Source organism: Nannobrachium achirus (assembly GCF_963921795.1).
Source record: "Nannobrachium achirus genome assembly, chromosome: 12".
In the NCBI taxonomy this organism is placed as follows: Eukaryota; Metazoa; Chordata; class Actinopteri; order Myctophiformes; family Myctophidae; genus Nannobrachium; species Nannobrachium achirus.
The window spans coordinates 51,325,934-51,345,603 of NC_137832.1; the positions used below are offsets into that span (position 1 = coordinate 51,325,934).

At 41.4% G+C, this 19,670-nt stretch overlaps 1 protein-coding gene across 1 annotated transcript; it reads left to right on the forward strand.

Moving 5' to 3' along the window:
- Positions 1-920: 920 nt before the first annotated feature.
- Positions 921-16,783, forward strand: LOC308296160 (uncharacterized protein). Its single transcript, XM_080739315.1, has 5 exons — positions 921-1,033; positions 11,817-12,022; positions 12,978-13,473; positions 13,947-14,298; positions 15,276-16,783. The coding sequence occupies exons 1-5, from the start codon at positions 979-981 to the stop codon at positions 15,469-15,471; spliced, it is 1,305 nt and encodes a 434-aa protein (XP_080595441.1). The 5' UTR covers positions 921-978; the 3' UTR covers positions 15,472-16,783.
- Positions 16,784-19,670: the final 2,887 nt, after the last annotated feature.

Consider the following 19,670-nt stretch of genomic DNA (forward strand, 5'->3'; position numbering starts at 1 on the left):
CTGTTTTCTATTTTTTGATGGACATACAAATTAAGTCAATAAGTCAGTATGAAGCATACTGAGCTATAAATGTAGTAGTGGATGCATAATGTGTGTAAAATCACACAGAGCGGTGCCTTTATAGGCTATACATGCTCAAAACACATAAGGACGGACATACATACACACAAAGCCAGATGTAGGAGCACTAAGCACCGCTCAAAAATGACTTTATAAGGTTTGCTAGGTAGTATTTTTGTATTATTAAGTTAAATAGCAGTTCATATCTGTACAGTAAATACTTTCATCGCAAAATTAGGCTACATTAACAAAATAAGAACATTATAAGTCTTACCACGGCCCGCCCCACGGACACATTTGTCCGTGTCTGGGAGCCGCGAATACTCACCTGTCAACGAAATATGTCAGGTTTGAGTGGTTGGATACTTTTATTACCTCCTAAAAAGAAAAATAACAAGGTTCAGAACAGTATTGATTGAATAGCCTACTTTATATTTGCAGTTTGCATATCGCCAAAGAAGCCTGGGTTTCCGAGGCTATTTGCATAGGAAAAGCACACAGATACACGGTCTATAAATAGGATTTAAACCCAAGAAGAAAGCACCATGCTGTTTACATTGGGGTCCATTGTACTCATTTCATTGCGATATTAGATGACAGACAAATACCTATGTCTTTTGACAATTTTCGAGTTGCACTGCAGTCACATACAATATACAGCATGTTTAGTATTTTAACAAAACAGAAGATAACATTTAGAATACAAAAACACCAACATTATGAATAGAATATGATGGTGAAATATTAAAGTTCAACTTGCTCCTCGTGTTGTCAGGTATCCATGGCAACCATGGAGCGCTCTCTCTCTGCTCTCTCTCCGCGGTGACGTCACGCACACAACTCCAGTCAGACCGGAAGCAGCAGGACTCACTGTGGGTGGACTGTTGATATTGTTTAGATCTGTGCACATCAGTCAACATGAACCCTCCGATCTCAAACAACTACAACAACTCCGTGTCGACCTCTTCCAAACGTAAGAACGTCAACAACGCCTCTTTTCTTTCGCTGTCTGTCTGCAAAACAATTGTGTTTAGTTTGTGTGGAGAGTCACACCATGAGTCACACACAAAACAACAAGCCATGCATACAAGCGTTAGCCATATGCTGCTAACTGCTAACAACACAGCTACAGAAGACAGTGGTTCTTGAAAACACGTTCATGTCAAAGTCAAGTTGATGTCATATCTATGGCCGTGGACATGTTGCAAGAGAGAAGATTTGTGTTGTTATTAATCTTTTCAAAATTACTTTTGAGAATAGACAAAGTATAGCTAAGTTAAGCTGATTTTGAGGGTAGTTTTTTGTATTAATTTAGCTAGCTAGCTACATAAACCTTATGGAATCACCTCAAAGTGTGTGTGTGTGTGTGTGTGTGTGTGCGCGCGCGCGTGCGTGCGTGCTTGCGTGCGTGCGTAGTTTACAGACATACTGTACATAGAAACATTCACACACACATATACCCCCCTCCCCCACCACCATTAGATTTTTTTATTTTGACATTGTCAAAGCTATACGAGTAAAAGTCAGACTAGAGAGATAAAATACCTGATCCACAGCTATCACCAAGGACCCATCATCCTTACCCAGTTTAATTTGTACACTGACTTTCTGAAAGTCACAGAATGACATTAATGTCACCATAGAGCGTCGCAGCGGAAGTTGATTCCTGGGGTCACTTAATATTCCCCATTCATTTTCGCCATAGACTTTTACAAATATATTTATAACAATTATGTTAAGCCTCGAACCAAGCCATCCAGGATGGAGGTGAATCATGATCATATAACCTTTGATCCTATGTGAAAACATATTTTAATATTACATTATTTGATATACTACATTTAATAACTACCCTTTGTTTAGCGATTTTCAAAATGTTCTTTTCATAGAAAAAAAGGTTATATGATCATGATTCACCTCCATCCTGGATGGCTTGGTTCGAGGCTTAACATAATTGTTATAAATATTTTTGTAAAAGTCTATGGCGAAAATGAATGGGGAATATTAAGTGACCCCAGGAATCCACTTCCGCTGCGATGCTCTATAGCTGTCATACAGATGACAGAGAGTATAGCTGTGTTCTCCTATCTATACTATGAACCATCTATATTATTCAGTGTCTCGTATAACGGTGGTTCTCAAACAGTGGTTCGGGAAATGGAACCAAATGGACCCTTACAGGTCCATTTGGTTCCATTTCATGCTCTCAAGTGTTAAACATTTAGGTTTCACTGTTATCTACTATTGGTACCAACATCAATACAGCATCCATGGACTTGTGGACAAAATCCTATCTGAGAGGCTAAATCTCATCAAAATGCTGGTCCGTGGCTCAAATGCCCAATTAGGGGTAGGCGATATGGAAAAATACAATATCACAATATTTTCCCTGTATCACGATACACGATTTTATCACAATTATTTTTTCACGTTTGTTTTTTGGTTGTTTTTAAAGTTACTTGACAAAAACTAGACTCTCTGGGTTCCTTTTGGGAGGTCTAAATTGAACTTTACAAGTATGTAACTCTGACAGTATACAAATGAAACCAAATGGACTCGTAATACTGTCAGAGTTAAGTGGAGACCTTGACATTTTAAGGTTTGAGAACTACTGATTTAGACCAAAATGCAGGTTTAAATTGAATTCTAGAATAATTCAGTAAGCCCAATAAATAATGGACCTTGACATGAAAAGGGTTGAAGACCACTGTCATATATCGTCATCACGTTTGGGGCTTGCCAGGAGGGTGCCAGCCATGCCCAGTTGCCCACATATACTGCAAAGTCCCCTGGTTCTGTTCCGTGTTTTTCTTGGAAACCTGTGATGCATGTCACACCACCCTAGAACCCCCCCTAACTTCCTGTATAACTTGATATTAAACTGTTGTTTAGGTGGGGGAAACCCCATCTAAAAAAATCCTCTTTTCTTTTACATCTCACGCAGGCCAGAGGCGACTCTTGGAAATTTGACCCATAAAAGCAGGAAAGCACCAAGTCATTTTAGATTTCTTTGGCTTTTCAAAAACATTTTGCAAATTTGTGCGAATCTTTTAATGTGTACATGCTATATGAATATATTTTACATTTTTAACTAAAATCTTTGCTTCTGGGGGTCCCTGGAACAAAATATTTTGATATATGACACTGATATATATAGTAAAGTGACATACGTTTTTCTGAAAACTGTTAGGATCATTTAGAAGACATGTGTAAACTTAATGGGTTAAGCCAGTCGTTCTCAAACATTTTCATGTCAAGGGTCCCCGAAAGCATTGTGTATTTACCTCCTGAGCCCGTGCTGCCCTGTTAAAGGAGAGTTAGAAAATGAAGGTGTATCAAAACAAAACCGTATTGATGCTAAAGGTTTATGGATATGTTATGAAACAGATCCACTCACACACAAGGAGAGAGAATGAAATGAAAGGGGCTTTTTATTGTGTGTATCAGATCGAAACTACGGTTGGGAAATTACATATTTACGGAGGACAGCTGTGCCCACACCTGAAACAGGGGTGTTAAGTTACAAAACCCAGACCGAAAGAAACAAACTAACAAAAGAAGGTGAGAATGAAAATGAAAGTAACCTTCCCGAATGTCAGAGCATAAACCTCAAACTTGCAGCCGATCTATAATTTCATTTTGGGAGTCCTCCCTCCTTGGCACAAACAAGGTTTGAGAACCACTGGTTTAGAAGGCATTTGTAGAATGGGCCTCTTAACAGGTTAATAGTTTACTCATTACGCTAACCTAGTAACCCTATTCTTACCTCTATCATTGTGTTTTCATGCTTATTGCGGGCTGTGTGTGATGACACATGCATCCCCCACAGGGATCAATAAAGGTCTGTCTATCTGTCTCAGACGTTGACACAAAGGGCCTATGCAAGTATGCATAGTCCACTTTTTTTTTTTTTTGAACTTTGTTTTTATTTCAGTTTTGGCAACTTGTACAAATATAATAAACATATTTTCACAACTGTTTTTTTTTGTTTTTTTTTTCTTATACATTTTTCAGCTGTATACCACTTGTAGAAAAAAAAAAGGAAATAGAGATTATTTGGCAAAAAAGCAAACGAACAAACAAACAAACCAAAAGCACACTCGAAAAACGCACATTAGGAATAGATGATACAGTAGAACAGTGTATTCTATGTGAATTCTATGTGAATATGGCAGAGGAGAGAGAGTCTAAGTGGGAAGGTATTGAGAGAGCTGGGGCAGAATGAGAAATCAAAACATTTATATTTGAGGGAACAGAAGAAGTTTGATCCATCAAAATTGGTGTAGCTGGAGTCCATCTTTTAAAGAACAAGTCCGATTGAAGTCTTAGGGCGTAAGTAATTTGTTCCACTTGATAAATTTCACGTACCTTAGCCACCCACATGTTGTATGTTGGAGGGTCCGGTTTCAACCACTTAATTGTAATACATTTTATGGCCGCTGTGAGTAGTATATGGAGTAAATATATTTTGGCTCTGCCCTCTATTCCCTCAGGTACCATTCCCAACAACATTACCATGGGATCTACATCAAAAGCTTGACCAAAGACTTCCATCAGTGCCTCAGAGATCTCCTTCCAAAATAGTCTTAACTTGGGACAGGTCCAGAATACATGAGTGTGGTTACCAATATGTGCCCCGCAGTCCCTCCAGCACCTATTAGAATGAGTCGGTCCCATTTTAGCCATAATCACCGGCGTCCTAAAAAATCTAGTTATCACTTTCCATTTAAATTCCCTCCAAGTATTCGAATTAGTTACCAAGTGTGCTTCACTGCATATCTCTTCCCATTGATCTGATGGTATGTCTATACCCAATTCGGCTTCCCATTTTTCCTTTATATATATGGAATTGTTAGGAGACAGATCTAGAAAAAGTTGATAAAAGTCTCTAATTACCCTCCTCTCCTCATCAAATTCAAATATTAACAGAAGTTCTTCTATTGGGGTGGGTTTCATGGCATTCTTCCAATCTTTATGATTTGTTAAAAAGTGTCTTAGCTGCAGGTATCTATAGAAATCCGTCTTAGGGAGGTCAAATTCAATTTTCAGTTGTTCAAATGATTTAAGGCCATCCCTCCCACATAGTTGGTGTATACTTGTGAGACCATGTGCTGTCCAATTTCTAAAACCTGCATCTAGTTGATTGGGTATAAACTCCTTTATATATCCAATATGTGTTAATGAAATGATCTGTCCAGATACTCCAAAGGACGATCTTATTTTCTTCCAGATTTTAAGGGTGACTCTAGTCCATTCACTCATTTGTTCCACTTTCAGTGGGGCCTCTAGGAAGGGCATAGCGTCAAGGGGAACCGTACAGAGGCTCTTTTCAATGTTCAGCCAACGGGTATATGTTGCATCTTGGAGCCAAATGGTCAATGGTTTCAATTGTGCTGCCCAGAAATAGTGCCTTAGGTTTGGGAGTTTCAATCCCCCATTCTGTTTAGATAGTTGTAGTGTTTTTAGTCTTACTCTTGGGCGTTTCCCCTGCCATATACATTTTGAGATCAGTCTGTCCAATTTATCAAAAGTAGATTTAGGGATATCTAAAGGGAGCATCTGAAATGGATAGAGCAGCCTAGGCAAAACGTTCATCCGTATACTTTCTATTCGACCCAAAAGTGAAAGGGGAAGCACTGACCATCGATTTAAATCTTCACTGATTTTCCGAATTAATCTTGTATAATTAGTGTCGTATAGATTATCTAAGGATATTGGAATATAGATTCCAAGATATTTAATGCCATCACTAGGCCATCTAAATTCGCTCTGAGTCTTGAATATTTGTGAAATTTTTCCACTAATATCCATCGCCATTGTTTTATCAACATTTATTTTATATCCTGAATAATACCCGTATTTGGAGATAAGTGTTTTTAGATATGGAATTGTTGTTGTAGGCTCTGTCAAGTAGAGTAATACATCATCGGCGTATAGTGATATTTTGTGTTGTTCTTCATTAATCGTTACCCCTTTAATACTATTATCGTCTCTTATCAACTGCGCTAATGGTTCAATACTTATCGCAAAAAGTAGAGGAGAGAGGGCACAACCTTGTCTGCAGCCTCGTTCTAATGTGAATCTGTCAGCTAAGAAGCCATTAACTTTGACTGCAGCTTGTGGACTAGAGTATAAGGTTTGTATCCATTTTAGGAAATTAGGTCCAAAATTAAATCTCTTTAAAGTTTGAAATAAGTACTGCCAGGAGACCCTATCAAAAGCCTTCTGAGCGTCGAGGGACAATAGCATCACTTCTTTTTCCTTTACTTTAGGGTATGTCATTATATTTAGTAACCTTCGGATGTTATCTCCATAGTATCTTCCATTTATAAATCCTGTTTGATCAGGGTGGATAACGATATTGATAATCTTGTTTACTCGTCTGGCTAAGATAGTCGTTAGTATACGCATATCAGTATTCAGAAGTGAGATAGGCCTATATGACTGGCATTTAGTAGGGTCCTTGCCCTCTTTATGGATCACAATTATTGTTGCCTCTCTCCAGGAGGGAGCCACCGTTCCAGATTCTAGAGCGTGATGATATGCTTCTAATAATAGAGGTGCAACAGACTCCTTAAACGTTTTATAGAACTCATTAATGTAGCCATCTGGGCCTGGGCTTTTATTATTTTTTAAAGTGGAGATTATATCCAGTACTTCCTCTAACTCAATTGGGCGATCTAATTCTTTAGACATGTAGTCTGATAACTCTGTTAGTTTTATATTTTCTAGAAAAGTTTCCAATTCCTCATCGTTTTCGCATGTGTCCGTGTTTGTATACAACGTTTTATAAAATTGTGCAAATGCCTTTGATATCTCATCTGGTTTTGTGATTGTTGAGTTTCCTTCCTTCAATTTCTGTACTATGTTAGTCGACTGTTGTTTTTTTAGTCTTATAGCCAGTAATCTACTGGCTCTATTACCAAACTCATAGTACTTTTGATTTGTAAATCTTAAATTGCCCTCAATCTTTTCAGAGAGAAGGTTATCAAGTTCTCTCCTTGTTTGGTTGAGACTGACTAAAACATCTGGGTTGGGTGCTCTTTTATGTTGTTGTTCAAGCTTCTCTACCTTGCTCTCTAATTCCTGTCGTTTCTGTTCCCTTCTCTTTCTCTTTGCGCTAGCATATGAGATTATGTTGCCCCTAATGTATGCCTTAGCACAATCCCACAATATGAGAGGAGATGTCTCAGGAGAAGTATTCACTTCAAGATATTTCTTTAGTTCAGAGTTAACAAGGGCGACAAAGTCCTTATCATTTAGAAGTGATGCATTCAACCTCCACTGTTTTGTAGTAGGTCTATGGCCAATGTCCCACTCCACTGAGACAGGTGCATGATCTGAGATAGTTATTGGTAATATTTTTATATTCACTATCCTGTGTATCTCTGCTTTGGGTGTGAAAAAATAATCTAATCTAGAGTAGGACAAGTGCCTGTTTGAGAAGAAGGTGAAGTCTCTAGTTCTAGGAAACTTACTTCTCCAGACATCTATTATCCCTGTCTCTGAGGACATGTGTTTTAGCATTTTGCTCATTCTAGAGGGGGGAGTTTTGGGAGTAGGCCGTTTATCCATAAACTGCGACATTACACAATTAAAATCTCCACCCTTTAAAAGAATGCCAGTGCTATATTGCAGTGCCGTATTGAATATTGTCTTAATAAAATCTGGGTCATCCTCATTAGGAGCATAGACATTCATGAGAGAAATTTTTATCCCATCAATGGATCCATTTAATAAAATAAACCTTCCCTCAGAATCTTTGTGAATTGTATCTAATGTGAAATTTATTTGTCTGTGTATTAAGATTGCTACACCTCTTTTTCTACCGGATTCATGTGATGAGTAAAACACCTTATCTGCCCAAGATTTGTTTAATTTTTCATGTTCAATGTCTGACAGGTGTGTTTCTTGTAATAATGCTATTTGGCATTTATACTGTTTTAACTGATTTAGAATTTTCTTTCTTTTCATAGGACTGTGGAGACCCTTAACATTATAGCTAACAATATTAAGTAACCCCATCTGTTGTTGTGTTAAGCTGTAGATCTGCTAGCATAATTATTATAAATATAGGTGGGACTTTGCAAAGTAACTGTGTAGTAAGTGTACAGTATATGGGGCGCACATAGGGGGGGCCAGCTAAGTTACATCGATTATATGTAATCGGATGATATATATACTCTTGGTTGGAGAAGTGAGAGGCAGAGAAGGAATTACAGTGATAATCAAAGGATACTATACAAGTATTATCTGTATAACATAATGATTCTACAGTTAATATAACAGCTGAATTATTTAAGAAATTATTAGGTGACAAAAATGAGCAAATCTTCATATATAGTTACAGAGTAAAGACAAGGATTTGTTGTTGCCATCAATCTTACAATGAAAACCCCGGGGAACGTGGGGGTTCGAACAAAAAGGACTGAACACAAAGAAAAATAGGCCCTGCACTCAGACAGGTTCAATGTCTGGACAGTCCTTTGGGACCGAGTCCCAGGCTGCAAGGCTAAACAAGCAGCTAATCGAACTAAGGTGTTCGGCATTGCTTAAGCAAAAACCCAGAAGGTGAATCAAGGGTTAAGAGCACTCAGGCTCCCACAGAATCAATTAAACTGTGAATTTAGGTTATTACGGCAAACAAATATCTATACATTTTGTGGGTGAACGAGAGATTATCAAATTTAGATTACGGTAGATGGGTCAACAAGGCAAGGAAAGGTGGAATGAACTGATAGTAATAATGACAGCAAGAACAAAACAATATAAAATAAAATAAATAATGGAATGGATAATTGAGTAAAAAAAACACTACTAATTATATAACCGTATTAACAATAACAGACAAAAAAAGTGTTTACAATGATTGGCTTTGAATGGGAAAAGAATGATAACTCAGAACATCTAATCAAAGTAATTCCCATAGAATATATGGAGAGATGGACAAGAGCCCACTCTGACAAATATAAAATAAAATAAATAATGGAATGGATAATTGAGAAGAAAAAAATAAATAAACACTACTAATTATATACGGTAACCGTATTAACATTAACAGACAAAACAAACAAAAAAAGTGTTTACAATGTTTGGCTTTGAATGGGAAAAGAATGATAACTCAAAACATCTAATCCAAATAATTCCCATAGAATGTATGGAGAGATGGACAAGAGCCCACTCTAAATGATGCCCAAACCCCCCCACCCCCCCCCCCCCCCATTCACAGTACACTACAGTAAAGAAGCGGGGGTGGACTCTAGATGTGAGCGGCCCGAAGGGCCGCGAGCCTCCAGTAACGTACAACCACGACACACAAACAAGCACACACATAGCCCCACACATAAGTACGCACGCACACACACACACACACACACACACGCACGCACGCACACACACACACACACACACACACAGACAGACACCAGCAAACACACACACACACACACACACACACACCCACCCACACACACACGCGGTCGTACAAAGCATCACTCGCACGCCCGTTCCCGTGCGTGCGCGCGGCTCCACGAGAGCGCGCCCACACTCACCCAGCACCATTTCGAGGGGAGAGAGAAAAGAGAGGAGAGAGAGAGAGAGAGAGAGAGAAAAAAGGGAGGATGAAAGATAGCGCAGCAACACTAATCTGCTGTTGATCATAGTTTACCGTTATGAGTTTACAGAACTAATACAAATAGCTTAAGATAAAAAATAAAGAAAAGGGGACAAGCAGAGGAAGGATCAGCATTAAACTTGTATCAGTAGACCTTATTAATGAAATCAAATATGTAAAAAAAAAAGAAAAGAGACGTTCTGTCTACTCCCTTGCTGTTTAAAAGACAGCCATAACCACAGTGGATATATACAATAGACACTCGTGGGAGTAAACATCGTGTACTAAGCGTTATTGTTGGATTTAGTCTCTTTTATAAGGATACATAGTTTCATACTGTACTTCAGGTAGACGCGGGCGGGGGTGGATCGTCTGCTGCTGCGTTTGCAGCGTCAGTGATTGACTTGGCATGGGTCATAGCTGCAGATGCGTCCAAGAAATGTTTCTCCACATTGTTGTGTGTAATTCTGAAAGTAGCGGGCCATTTTATTCCGTAACGTACATCGCTGCGTCCTTTCAGCAATTCGCGGACCGGTGTGAAGCTACTTCTGGCTTTAGCGATGATTTCTGGATAGTCTGGGAACACTGAAATAGCCCTGCCTTTGTACTGGAGCTTTCTCCCGTCCCGAGCCTTCTTCAGAATGTCCTCTGCATCTCCCTCGTCGTTTAGCCTTGCGATGATCATCCTTGGCTTGTCTCCTGGCTTCTTCTTTGTCAGACTTCTGTGTGATCTTTCAACGCGGATATCTCTATCAAGTTGAAACACTTCTTTTAGTAGCTTAGCTACTTCCACGGGTGAACTTGAACCAGGCGTTTCTCCTACGTTTAGTATGCGCACGTTTCCCCTCTTCATGCGTGCCTCCATTAACACATAGTTCTTACTCAAAGTCTCCACCTGTCCTTCAAGCATATTAACAGTGGATTGGAGAGTAGTAACTTCATCTGACCACGTAGATAGCCCTCCCTCGACGTCCCTGACAGTTGATTTCACTGAATCAAGTTCCGCACGAAAAGCACTGTGACTGTTTGTAATTTCTGTTCTAATAGCCTGCATTTCGTTTCTCAGTTTATCAAAGTCATCGGACAGGGCACTCTTTATCTCTTCCCTTAGTATCGTGGATATATCACTTCTCAGGGCGGCGATGATGTCCGCTTTTAGCACTGTGGTATCCATGGCCGAACCTTTCTTGGGAGTGACGGCGCTGGGTTGATTGAACACGGTGTGTGGGTCACTTTGATCCGAGGAGGCGTCCTTGCCTGCAGGCCGCGGCGCAGTCGACCGAGTAAACTTGAATTTCCTCAAATCATACGCCATTCAGGACACTTTCCCCTCCACAAACTTGACACTGTACTGTTAATAACTCTGTTCAACAAAAGTTTGCGTCCTAAACGCCGTTTAAATATATTTTTTGACTAGATTCTGCGGGAGCTCTGACAAACAGGTCTTACTCTGTACGTTGCTCCATAGCGCCCCCCATAGTCCACTTTTTGAGCCGAATTTATTTTGGTTCGGTTCGGGGAGTCACAAAATCTTGGCTGCACTGAACAGCCGAATTAATGACGGTACCTGCCCCCCGAACCTCTGAACGACATCATATTGTAGTTTAGACAGAGCCAAACTGAAATAAATGTATTTGGCTCTAAACGTGAACGTGAATGTTGGTTGCCCGTCTACCCCTGGCAGGTAAATAAAAATTTCGGGCAGGTGGAGTTTGAGAGGAGACACAACTCTATAAACACAACACGAGATGTCTGTCTAAAAACACCTGAACGTGGCCAGAGCGCTCTGTCTTCTGGTCTGTGGAATGTAAAATAAGAGCACTGTTTACTACTTATGTGCTGTTTTCACTGTTATTACACTAAAAATATAAAATAACAAGTGTGAACCCATATTCATAGCTATTTAGGTATTTGGCATAATATTTGAGGTATGACATTTTTTAATCGCATAGTCCCAGAAAGTTCAAAAAATAAAAAAATGAATAAATAATTGAACGGTAATTACATTTTTACCTATAATTCCATAATGGACGATTTACTTTTCGGGCAAGTGGGCATGACCTGTACTTGCCCGATGGGTAAGTGCCTCTGAGACCTTAGTGTCGACCCCTGACTTTCTGTCTGTTGTCACGCAATACTGCAGGGAAGCGCGAGGCAGAGCGCTCCGTCAACTGGACCATGGAGGAGACCCAGGTGCTGCTGTGTGCCTGGAGCGACGAGCGCATCCAGAAGAGCCTGGCGGAGAACCTGCGCAACCGCCACGTCTTCAAGCACCTCTCCGCCCGCATGTGCGAGCTGGGCTTCTCCCGCAGCCCGCACCAGTGCAGGCTCCGCGTCAAAACATTAAAGGTAGGCCAACAGACAGATAATAATGGGGTCAGCTTCAGATGTATGTATTGTACGTATATACTAACTATCCATTATATAGGTCAACAATATGATTTGTATTTAAAGTATAATCATATGGATTATGGAAATGACTTGGAAAACACAGCCACTGCCAGGTATTAATTAAGCGATTCATCCGCCTCTGCTTTCGGCTTTTCTGTGTTTTTACCTTTTTTTTTCCTACCGGCAACAGGAACGCACCATGCTGCCAGGATGTAAACAAAGAGCACATGGCCAGGGCAGGCAAAGCAGACTGTTTTTTCCTTCCTCTTCTTGTGTTTAAGAAAAACTATCTACATGATGCGTTCCTTAGTTAGTTGGGGTCCGCAGAAAGAATCTTGTTTGACCAAAAACTAAATCTGGGAAAAGAATTTGAGATAAATGGATTTTTCCTAATCCATTAACCTGGAAGTGAATGAGTGAGGAATTAGCATAACTAGCAAATTTCAAAACCTTTTTTTAATGCTCTGGCACGGTTTCAGCTGTTAAATATGACATGTTGTTTATATAAGCCAAATTATAATATACTGATCAATCTAAAAAAAAATAGAATATTGTGGAAACGTTATTATTTTCCGTAATTTCATACGAAACAATAACTAGATACATTGTGCATGCAGTGAAATATTCAAAACCTTTTCCTGCTTTAATTTTGATTTGTATGGCATACAGCACATGAAAATCTAAAATCCATACCTACAAATATTACAATATTGCACACGACCACTCAGCCTCCTGAAGTCAGAGTTGCTTGAAGTCCAGTGTAAAGTTTCCGCAGTCAGTGATGATTTGCGGGCGCTATACAATATATATATGTTTTTTCTTCATTTTTCTTTTTTTCAGATGGACCTACTTACGTTTTTTCACATTATTAGATTTTCCAGCATTTATACACTGATCTTTTCTGTCTTTAAAGGCCAACTACGTGCGGGCCAAGCTGCAGCAAAGTGTGGACCGCTCGCAGCCCTGCACCTTCAAGTACTTCGCCGAGATGGACGCCGTCCTGGGGAGGAGGTCTTCGGAGGCGACGGGGGGACCCGGCGGGCGTCACCCCCCCGCTCCCATGGAGGGCTTAGTGGTGGCATCATGTCACTTGGTGAGCTCCGCTCCAGAAAGGACAGGAAGTCTAGGCTCAGACGCCGCCAGCAGCCCTAGGATAGACGTAAGAGGTGGCGGCCATTTTGTCTCGTCGTTGGGGACAACAAACGGGAGACAACATTTGGGTTCTTTCGAGGACAAAGGGGGCGGCGGTCGCTACTCGTGGCCGCTGAACTCGGAGGTGAAGCTGGAGGAGGACGACAGGGAGGATTCCACTGAGGAGTTTGAGTTCAGCGACACAGGGACGTCGCAGCCCCTCCGAGAGAGACGCCACAACGCGTTTCTAGAGTCGACTATGCACCGTGAGCCTGGGGGTACGTACTGTGTGTGATGAGGTTTTATCATTCATATTTCATATCTCTGCTGTCGGGGCAGAAACCAGCTGGAGAAAACTCAAAATGTTTCGTTTTTCAGGAAATTAAAAATGTCCAGTTCAAGTGGAGTTAAGAGGTTTTGGCCGAAGTGCTTTTTACTTTACTTTTTATTGGTTCAAAAATTTTTTTTTATCAACCCACATACGTAAAGGGTGTTCAATAGCACTCTAATGTATGAAGAAAAAAGTGCTTAACGGGTGGAGTTAGCTGTTTTGAGAGACCAATGGAGTTCAGTTACTAGCTGGTTTAGTCAGAAGCGCTTAATACTTTTCATTGGTTCAATAATATTTTATTGAACCATACAGACGTAAAGGGTGTTCAACTATATACAGTATATATAACTGTGTGTGTTTGTTTTCCTGTTACTGTTGCTAACCCCATTTTGCTGCCGTTGTTATTCCTTGCAACACCAGGTAATCCTCAGGAAGATGACCTCAGTACTCCCTCTCCGCTTGAACCTCCACCTCCTCTTCTTCCACCCCAGCCTGGGTTTCCTCTGCCTCCGCCCCCGGTCCACCCCATCATCCTGGGGGGCTGCCCTGCCCCTGCCCCCCCTGCCTCCTCCGCTCCTGGCCACCACCAGCCCCTCCTGCCCCAGTTCTCCTCCTCCTCCCTGGAGCCCCCGCTCAGCCACCTGGCGGAGGTCTTCCAGGGGCTGGTGTCGGAGACGCGGGGCCTGCTGCTGCAGCTGGAGGGCCAGAGGCAGGAGCAGGCGCGCTGGCACCAGGACCTGCTGGCCCACTGGCTAGAGAGAGAGGAACGCAGGTATGGGCCAGGTTTTGTTGTTTACGACCGGAGGCCGATTCTACCGCGCGTGTGGGTTTCCCAACTGGTCTGAGCACAGCGGTGGGGGCGCGGTGGGTGTCAGATGTAAGGGAGCGCTTGTTTTCGGTGGAGACGACATAGACACACCGTCTCAAGCGAACTTGATCCACGTGAGACACCGCCGACGAGCAAGCTAAAGCGAGCGAGTCGCCGTGTCGAACGCTGCAAAGTCCGCTTGAGCCGACTCTGCGCCGTCCGAGTTATGTACCGATAGGGACAGAATCGAAAATCTTCGGCCCCTGACTTTCGGCACCTCCACACAGTCCAAGTGAACACAGCGGAGCGCTCCCTACCTCCGGTTCAGCTAAGACCTGTTGGCAAACGAAAGGTCCCGTTTCTACCATAGACATAGAAAGGTAGACGCCTCTTCCAGCTCTGGGGCGTCTCTGTAAAAAAGGGAAGGCAATCTTTAAGGCAATGAGGTATCTAGCTTTTTATTATATCTATGGATTCTACAAATGCCCTCTAAACCAGTAGTTCTTTCTGTTTAAAAATAGCAGATGTACAAGCTTGCAGTGCAGTACAAATATGTATATCTGCTATTTTTTAATAGCCAACACTAAAATCTAAAATTACTCTTGATGCTATGTTATTGCATACTTTGGCGCACAGCTATGCGCGGTGAAAACCACTCCTACGCTTTACTTTGTGTGTGTCAGCCAAATAAAAATACACACAAAGTAACTGACGTCAAGGACTGAACCGCCCATGCAAGGAGATATGCGCGTGTGCTCATTTCGCACAGGTGCGATATTCTTAAAAAGATTTAAGGATTTCCGCCAAAAATTAATGCCCAAAACAGGGATCGATTATTTATTCCATATTCATTCTCGAAATGAGCGACAACCGATTATTGTTTTTAGTCGGGATAAAATGATGAGTTCAATGAACTATTGCACCCCCTCCCCTGAACGCAGGCAGCGGGAGGCGGCCGACAGGGAGGAGCGCAGGGAGAAGGCCCGCATGGAGCATGAGATCAGGGTTCTGGAGCTGCTCACAGGCCTGGCGGTGCAGCAGAGGACGGCCGGGACGGACCACCACTGCAGGTGCAGCGCTGACGCCCACACTGTAGCGGAGACAACAGCTGCTCCTCATCATAACACTGAAAACTGAATCCAAGGAGTGTCAGCAGGTAGAGCGGCCGCTTGGGAACGCGCAGTTCGATCCCGGACTCCCCCAGGGTTAGTGTCGAAGTGTCCTTGAGCAAGACACTTAACTAATTGCTCCCGATGAGCAGGTTGGTGCCTTGCATAGTTTGGATGGCCATCAGTGTATCAATGTGTGTGTGAATGGGGAATGAAATGCACAATCTATGTGCTATGCCTTGGATAAAGGCGCTATATAAATGCACCATTTACCATTTTACTGTGGAGCTAACAACACTACAGATCTCAAGACCCTGATGCTAAGACAGGAGGGTGTGGAGGAGACCATTGATTCTGGAGCCCAGAGTTGGTGTCGGCTAGTCCGCTGTCGCATCGCATTATAAAAGTGCAAATACACACTCACATACAGACCGACGGTCGCTCGACAGTCGACAGCAGTGATGGCCACAGAGGTTCGGGTTGAAACATTTGCCCGCAACCCACATGTCTCTCCTTCTCATTTGCATTAATTAACAACTTAATTATTAATTAACAAGCTCTATTATACTCTGTCAGAAGAACCATAGCGGCCTATGAAGTGCATCCTCTTCGCAATCAGTAGACACTGGTCAATCTTCATTCTCTTAATTCCAAAATGATGAAGCCTATTTCAACACCCCATAACCGGAAGATAGGGTCGCCATGTGTTTTGAAAATCCAGCAGAGGAAAGTCGCCACCGTATTTTACATTTTTAACACGCACAAGCAGAAGCAGACTACGCAGAGAAGACTACTTACACCACAATGCTCAGAACCGCAGCTGGCGTTGTCCTGGGCTATTTTCCTCAACGGCTTTATTTATTTTTATTTTTAAACCCCCGCCCTCTCCGCACCCCCCTGGTGGCCCCCACATTGAAACTATACTGAGCTGGGTGACCATGCAATATCTGTGAGGGAATTTCTTAATTTTCGACATTTTCAACCGATCTTCGTCATATAAATTGAAAGATGGCATAATTTCTGTCCACTCACTAGTGTCTCAGAGGAGGGGCCGTGGACAGTTCAGAAACCTGCCTACCTGTGGTACCCGTATCGTCAGTTGGAAGGTTTATTAATGCAAGAACAAATGTCTTCTATTTCAGCATGCTAACTTTCCAGGAAGAGAGAATGTCTGTAGTTTCTATTAGCTTGGAATCCCCATCAATGATGCTATTTTTAGTCCGGTTTCTGAACTGTCCATAGTCCACCGATGAGATGCAGAGTTAGTGGACCTTATCTTGATAAGCAGACCTTTTATGAAGATGTGGTTGAAAATGGTTGAGGTGCTCCTTAAAGCTAAAACTAAAGCTAATGTTAGTACTGTACTGTCTTGCACTTTTATATAAATAAAAGTGATATTTAATGTTTCCAGGTGGTGTTGTTTTGTTTTGTCTTGGTGAGTGCAGCCTTATCAGCTCTGATGGATCAGTGTACAGCCGTGATGATGCCTTCCTGGCTGGTCGTCCCTATTCAGGGGCAAACAGAACCCATTGCAGTACAGTGGTATACAAAAATAGAAAACTATGCTCTCGGACACTGTGTGTTTTGTGCATGCGTGCGTGCGTGCGTGCGTGCGACAAATGGATAGGTAAACCTACAAGTAGCACTTCTACTACAACAGTATGTGTGATATTGTCTCTATCGCGAGGAGCCTTCGTGTAACATGTTTGGATAAGACAGGGGTCTTCAACAGGGGGTCCGGGACCCCTAGGGGGTCCCCAGAGTTACTACAGGGGGTCCTCCAAATCTTTGAGTGATAGAAACTTTTTTTTTATATTAACCATTTGAACCCTAGCGTCCTATCCTGAGAACTTTAGCCAAAAATAGCAGCTCAAGGCGTTGTGAGCTTGTAGATCGGCTATTTTTGGCAAAGTGCTTTGGTGTAGAGGGGAAAAAAGAGCAGACTAAGTACAGAGTGAAAGGTCATGTTTTTAATTATTGACAGTTCAAGTGGTTAAATATCGGAAAACACAAATTGACATAAATCCAAAATACACTGATGATTGTGCTGTCAAACAATGTAATTATATGGAATCTGAAAAGGTTGTGGGGGTCCCTGCTTCATCTCTCTCTCAACTAAGGGATCCCTGGCCTGAAAACGTTGAAGACCACCGGGATAAGACGTTCACGTCCCCACTCCCAGTCCAGGCTTGCGGGGAAAAAAATCCTTTTATCAGTTAAGAATAATGTATTTATTTACAGAATACAAGTGATATAGTGGCGAGAAAAAGAACTTCTGGGAACTCAGATTGCAAGTGATACAATCGCACAGAGGTGCTGTCTGCTGTCCGCAGAGACAGGCTTATTCTGAAGATTCCTCCCTTATACATTGCGAGCCTGTTGGTGAAGCAGTGACTGGGGGCGTCAACGTTTTACCCAAACCAGTTACACAAAGGCTCCTTGTGTCTCTTATCAGGCAGAAATCATATCTAGGCCTGTCACAATTATTACATCATCGTCTAATCGCCAATCGACATAATCTTAATTATTTTGTTATAATCATTTCCATATCGAAAAATGTTCATTTATTTGAATATTTAGGTTATGTGCCATATCTGCCATGTGCAACTTCAAAGACTACATGCCAAACAGAAATGTAATTGTCAATGACAAAAACACAATTAAATCACAATTATTTGAGTGACAATTAATCGTTAATGTAAAATGTCATAATGACAGCCCTACTCATATGTCCAAAATGGTTTACAGGAAATGGAGAAAAAGGATGTGTGGTCCAATGGATATAATGTAGTTATCAGACCTACACCTACAAGCCAAGGTTACGACGCGTCACAATGCGTGCCTTATGAGCTTTGTAGATCAGCAATTGTTTTGCCACTTTTGTGTGACACTGTAGTTTGACAAAGCAGGGCATTAAAGTTCAGGGCAAAAAAGAATGAAATATAGAGAGACAAGATATGTAAATCAAACATTTTTTAATTCCCCATTCCTAACTAGGGTTGACAGGATTACAAATTTAAGTTGACGATTAATTTTCACTGAAATAATTGCGATTTAATTGTGTTTTCAGCATTGAGCATTGGAACATATGAATACAAATGTAATTTGTTCCTTTTGGTTTTTAGGCTTTATAATCACACTGGGCAAATATGTTAGATTACTTAAATATACAAGACATTACTGACACTTTCAATAATATACTTCAGCTCTTCAGATCAGCTCTATTTCTGCTATTTTCTGGAAAATGTTTGAACATTTTTCAACATTGAACCTATTTAGATGATTATGCAAAATGATGATAGATGATCATCTCAAATAAGTGCGATTAGGTGATTATGTAATAATTGCTACAGGCTCATTCCTAACTGGTATATTTTGGGATGCATGGGGAATAGAATAATATTGTTCAACGTGTTGTGGTTGTCAGAACTCTTCTGGGAAGTTTATTTTCCCAGAACAGTATTTATTTCCTCTCCGCCACAGTGGTCTGGAATCTGTGCTCACATAACAGATCCTCAACACAAACAAGGAAAAAACACGGCCAACTATTTTAACCACTCAAACCCCTATTATACTTCACTGACCGACCGGGGTCCCCCAGGGGTCTATCCTTGGCACACCCCTTTGTTTTTCCTCTACGCTAACTCATTTCCCCCCCAAAAAACTGCAGATCTATACAGGCTCACTGCAACATCCTTACAGTATTTAACAGCTAGTAGAATTGCTATTTTTGTACTGAATCTTTGCCTATTTCGCACATGGTAATAGTAAGACATTAAGGCTAAAAGATAACACAACAAGGCCCTGGGGACTTGTTTCCATTGTGTTCCTATATGTTTTCAATTCATCAGCACGGCATGAAGAATTAACACAATAATGCATGTCAACAAATACAAACGCTATGTACAAAGGAAAGACTGGTCGGCAGCAGTGAATGACACCTCCTTTCGATGGGGCTTTACATTTACCTCCCCTTGTGGTCTCCTGATACATGCTTTTTCAGGCCAATTTTGAAAGAAACCAGTGATTCACATTTTTACTTCAATTCAATTCCAATGAGCTTTGTTGGCACAACCGGTGCAATTGTCTTGTGGTGAAAACTTTTGTCAAATTTTCTTTTTTGCCATTACCAGAAATAAATAAAGAGCTTGCCCTGCATGACCATAACAGGTCTGTGACTCAAATTGGACCCGTAAGGTTCCATTTGTTAAGGGGGTCCTTGCGAAT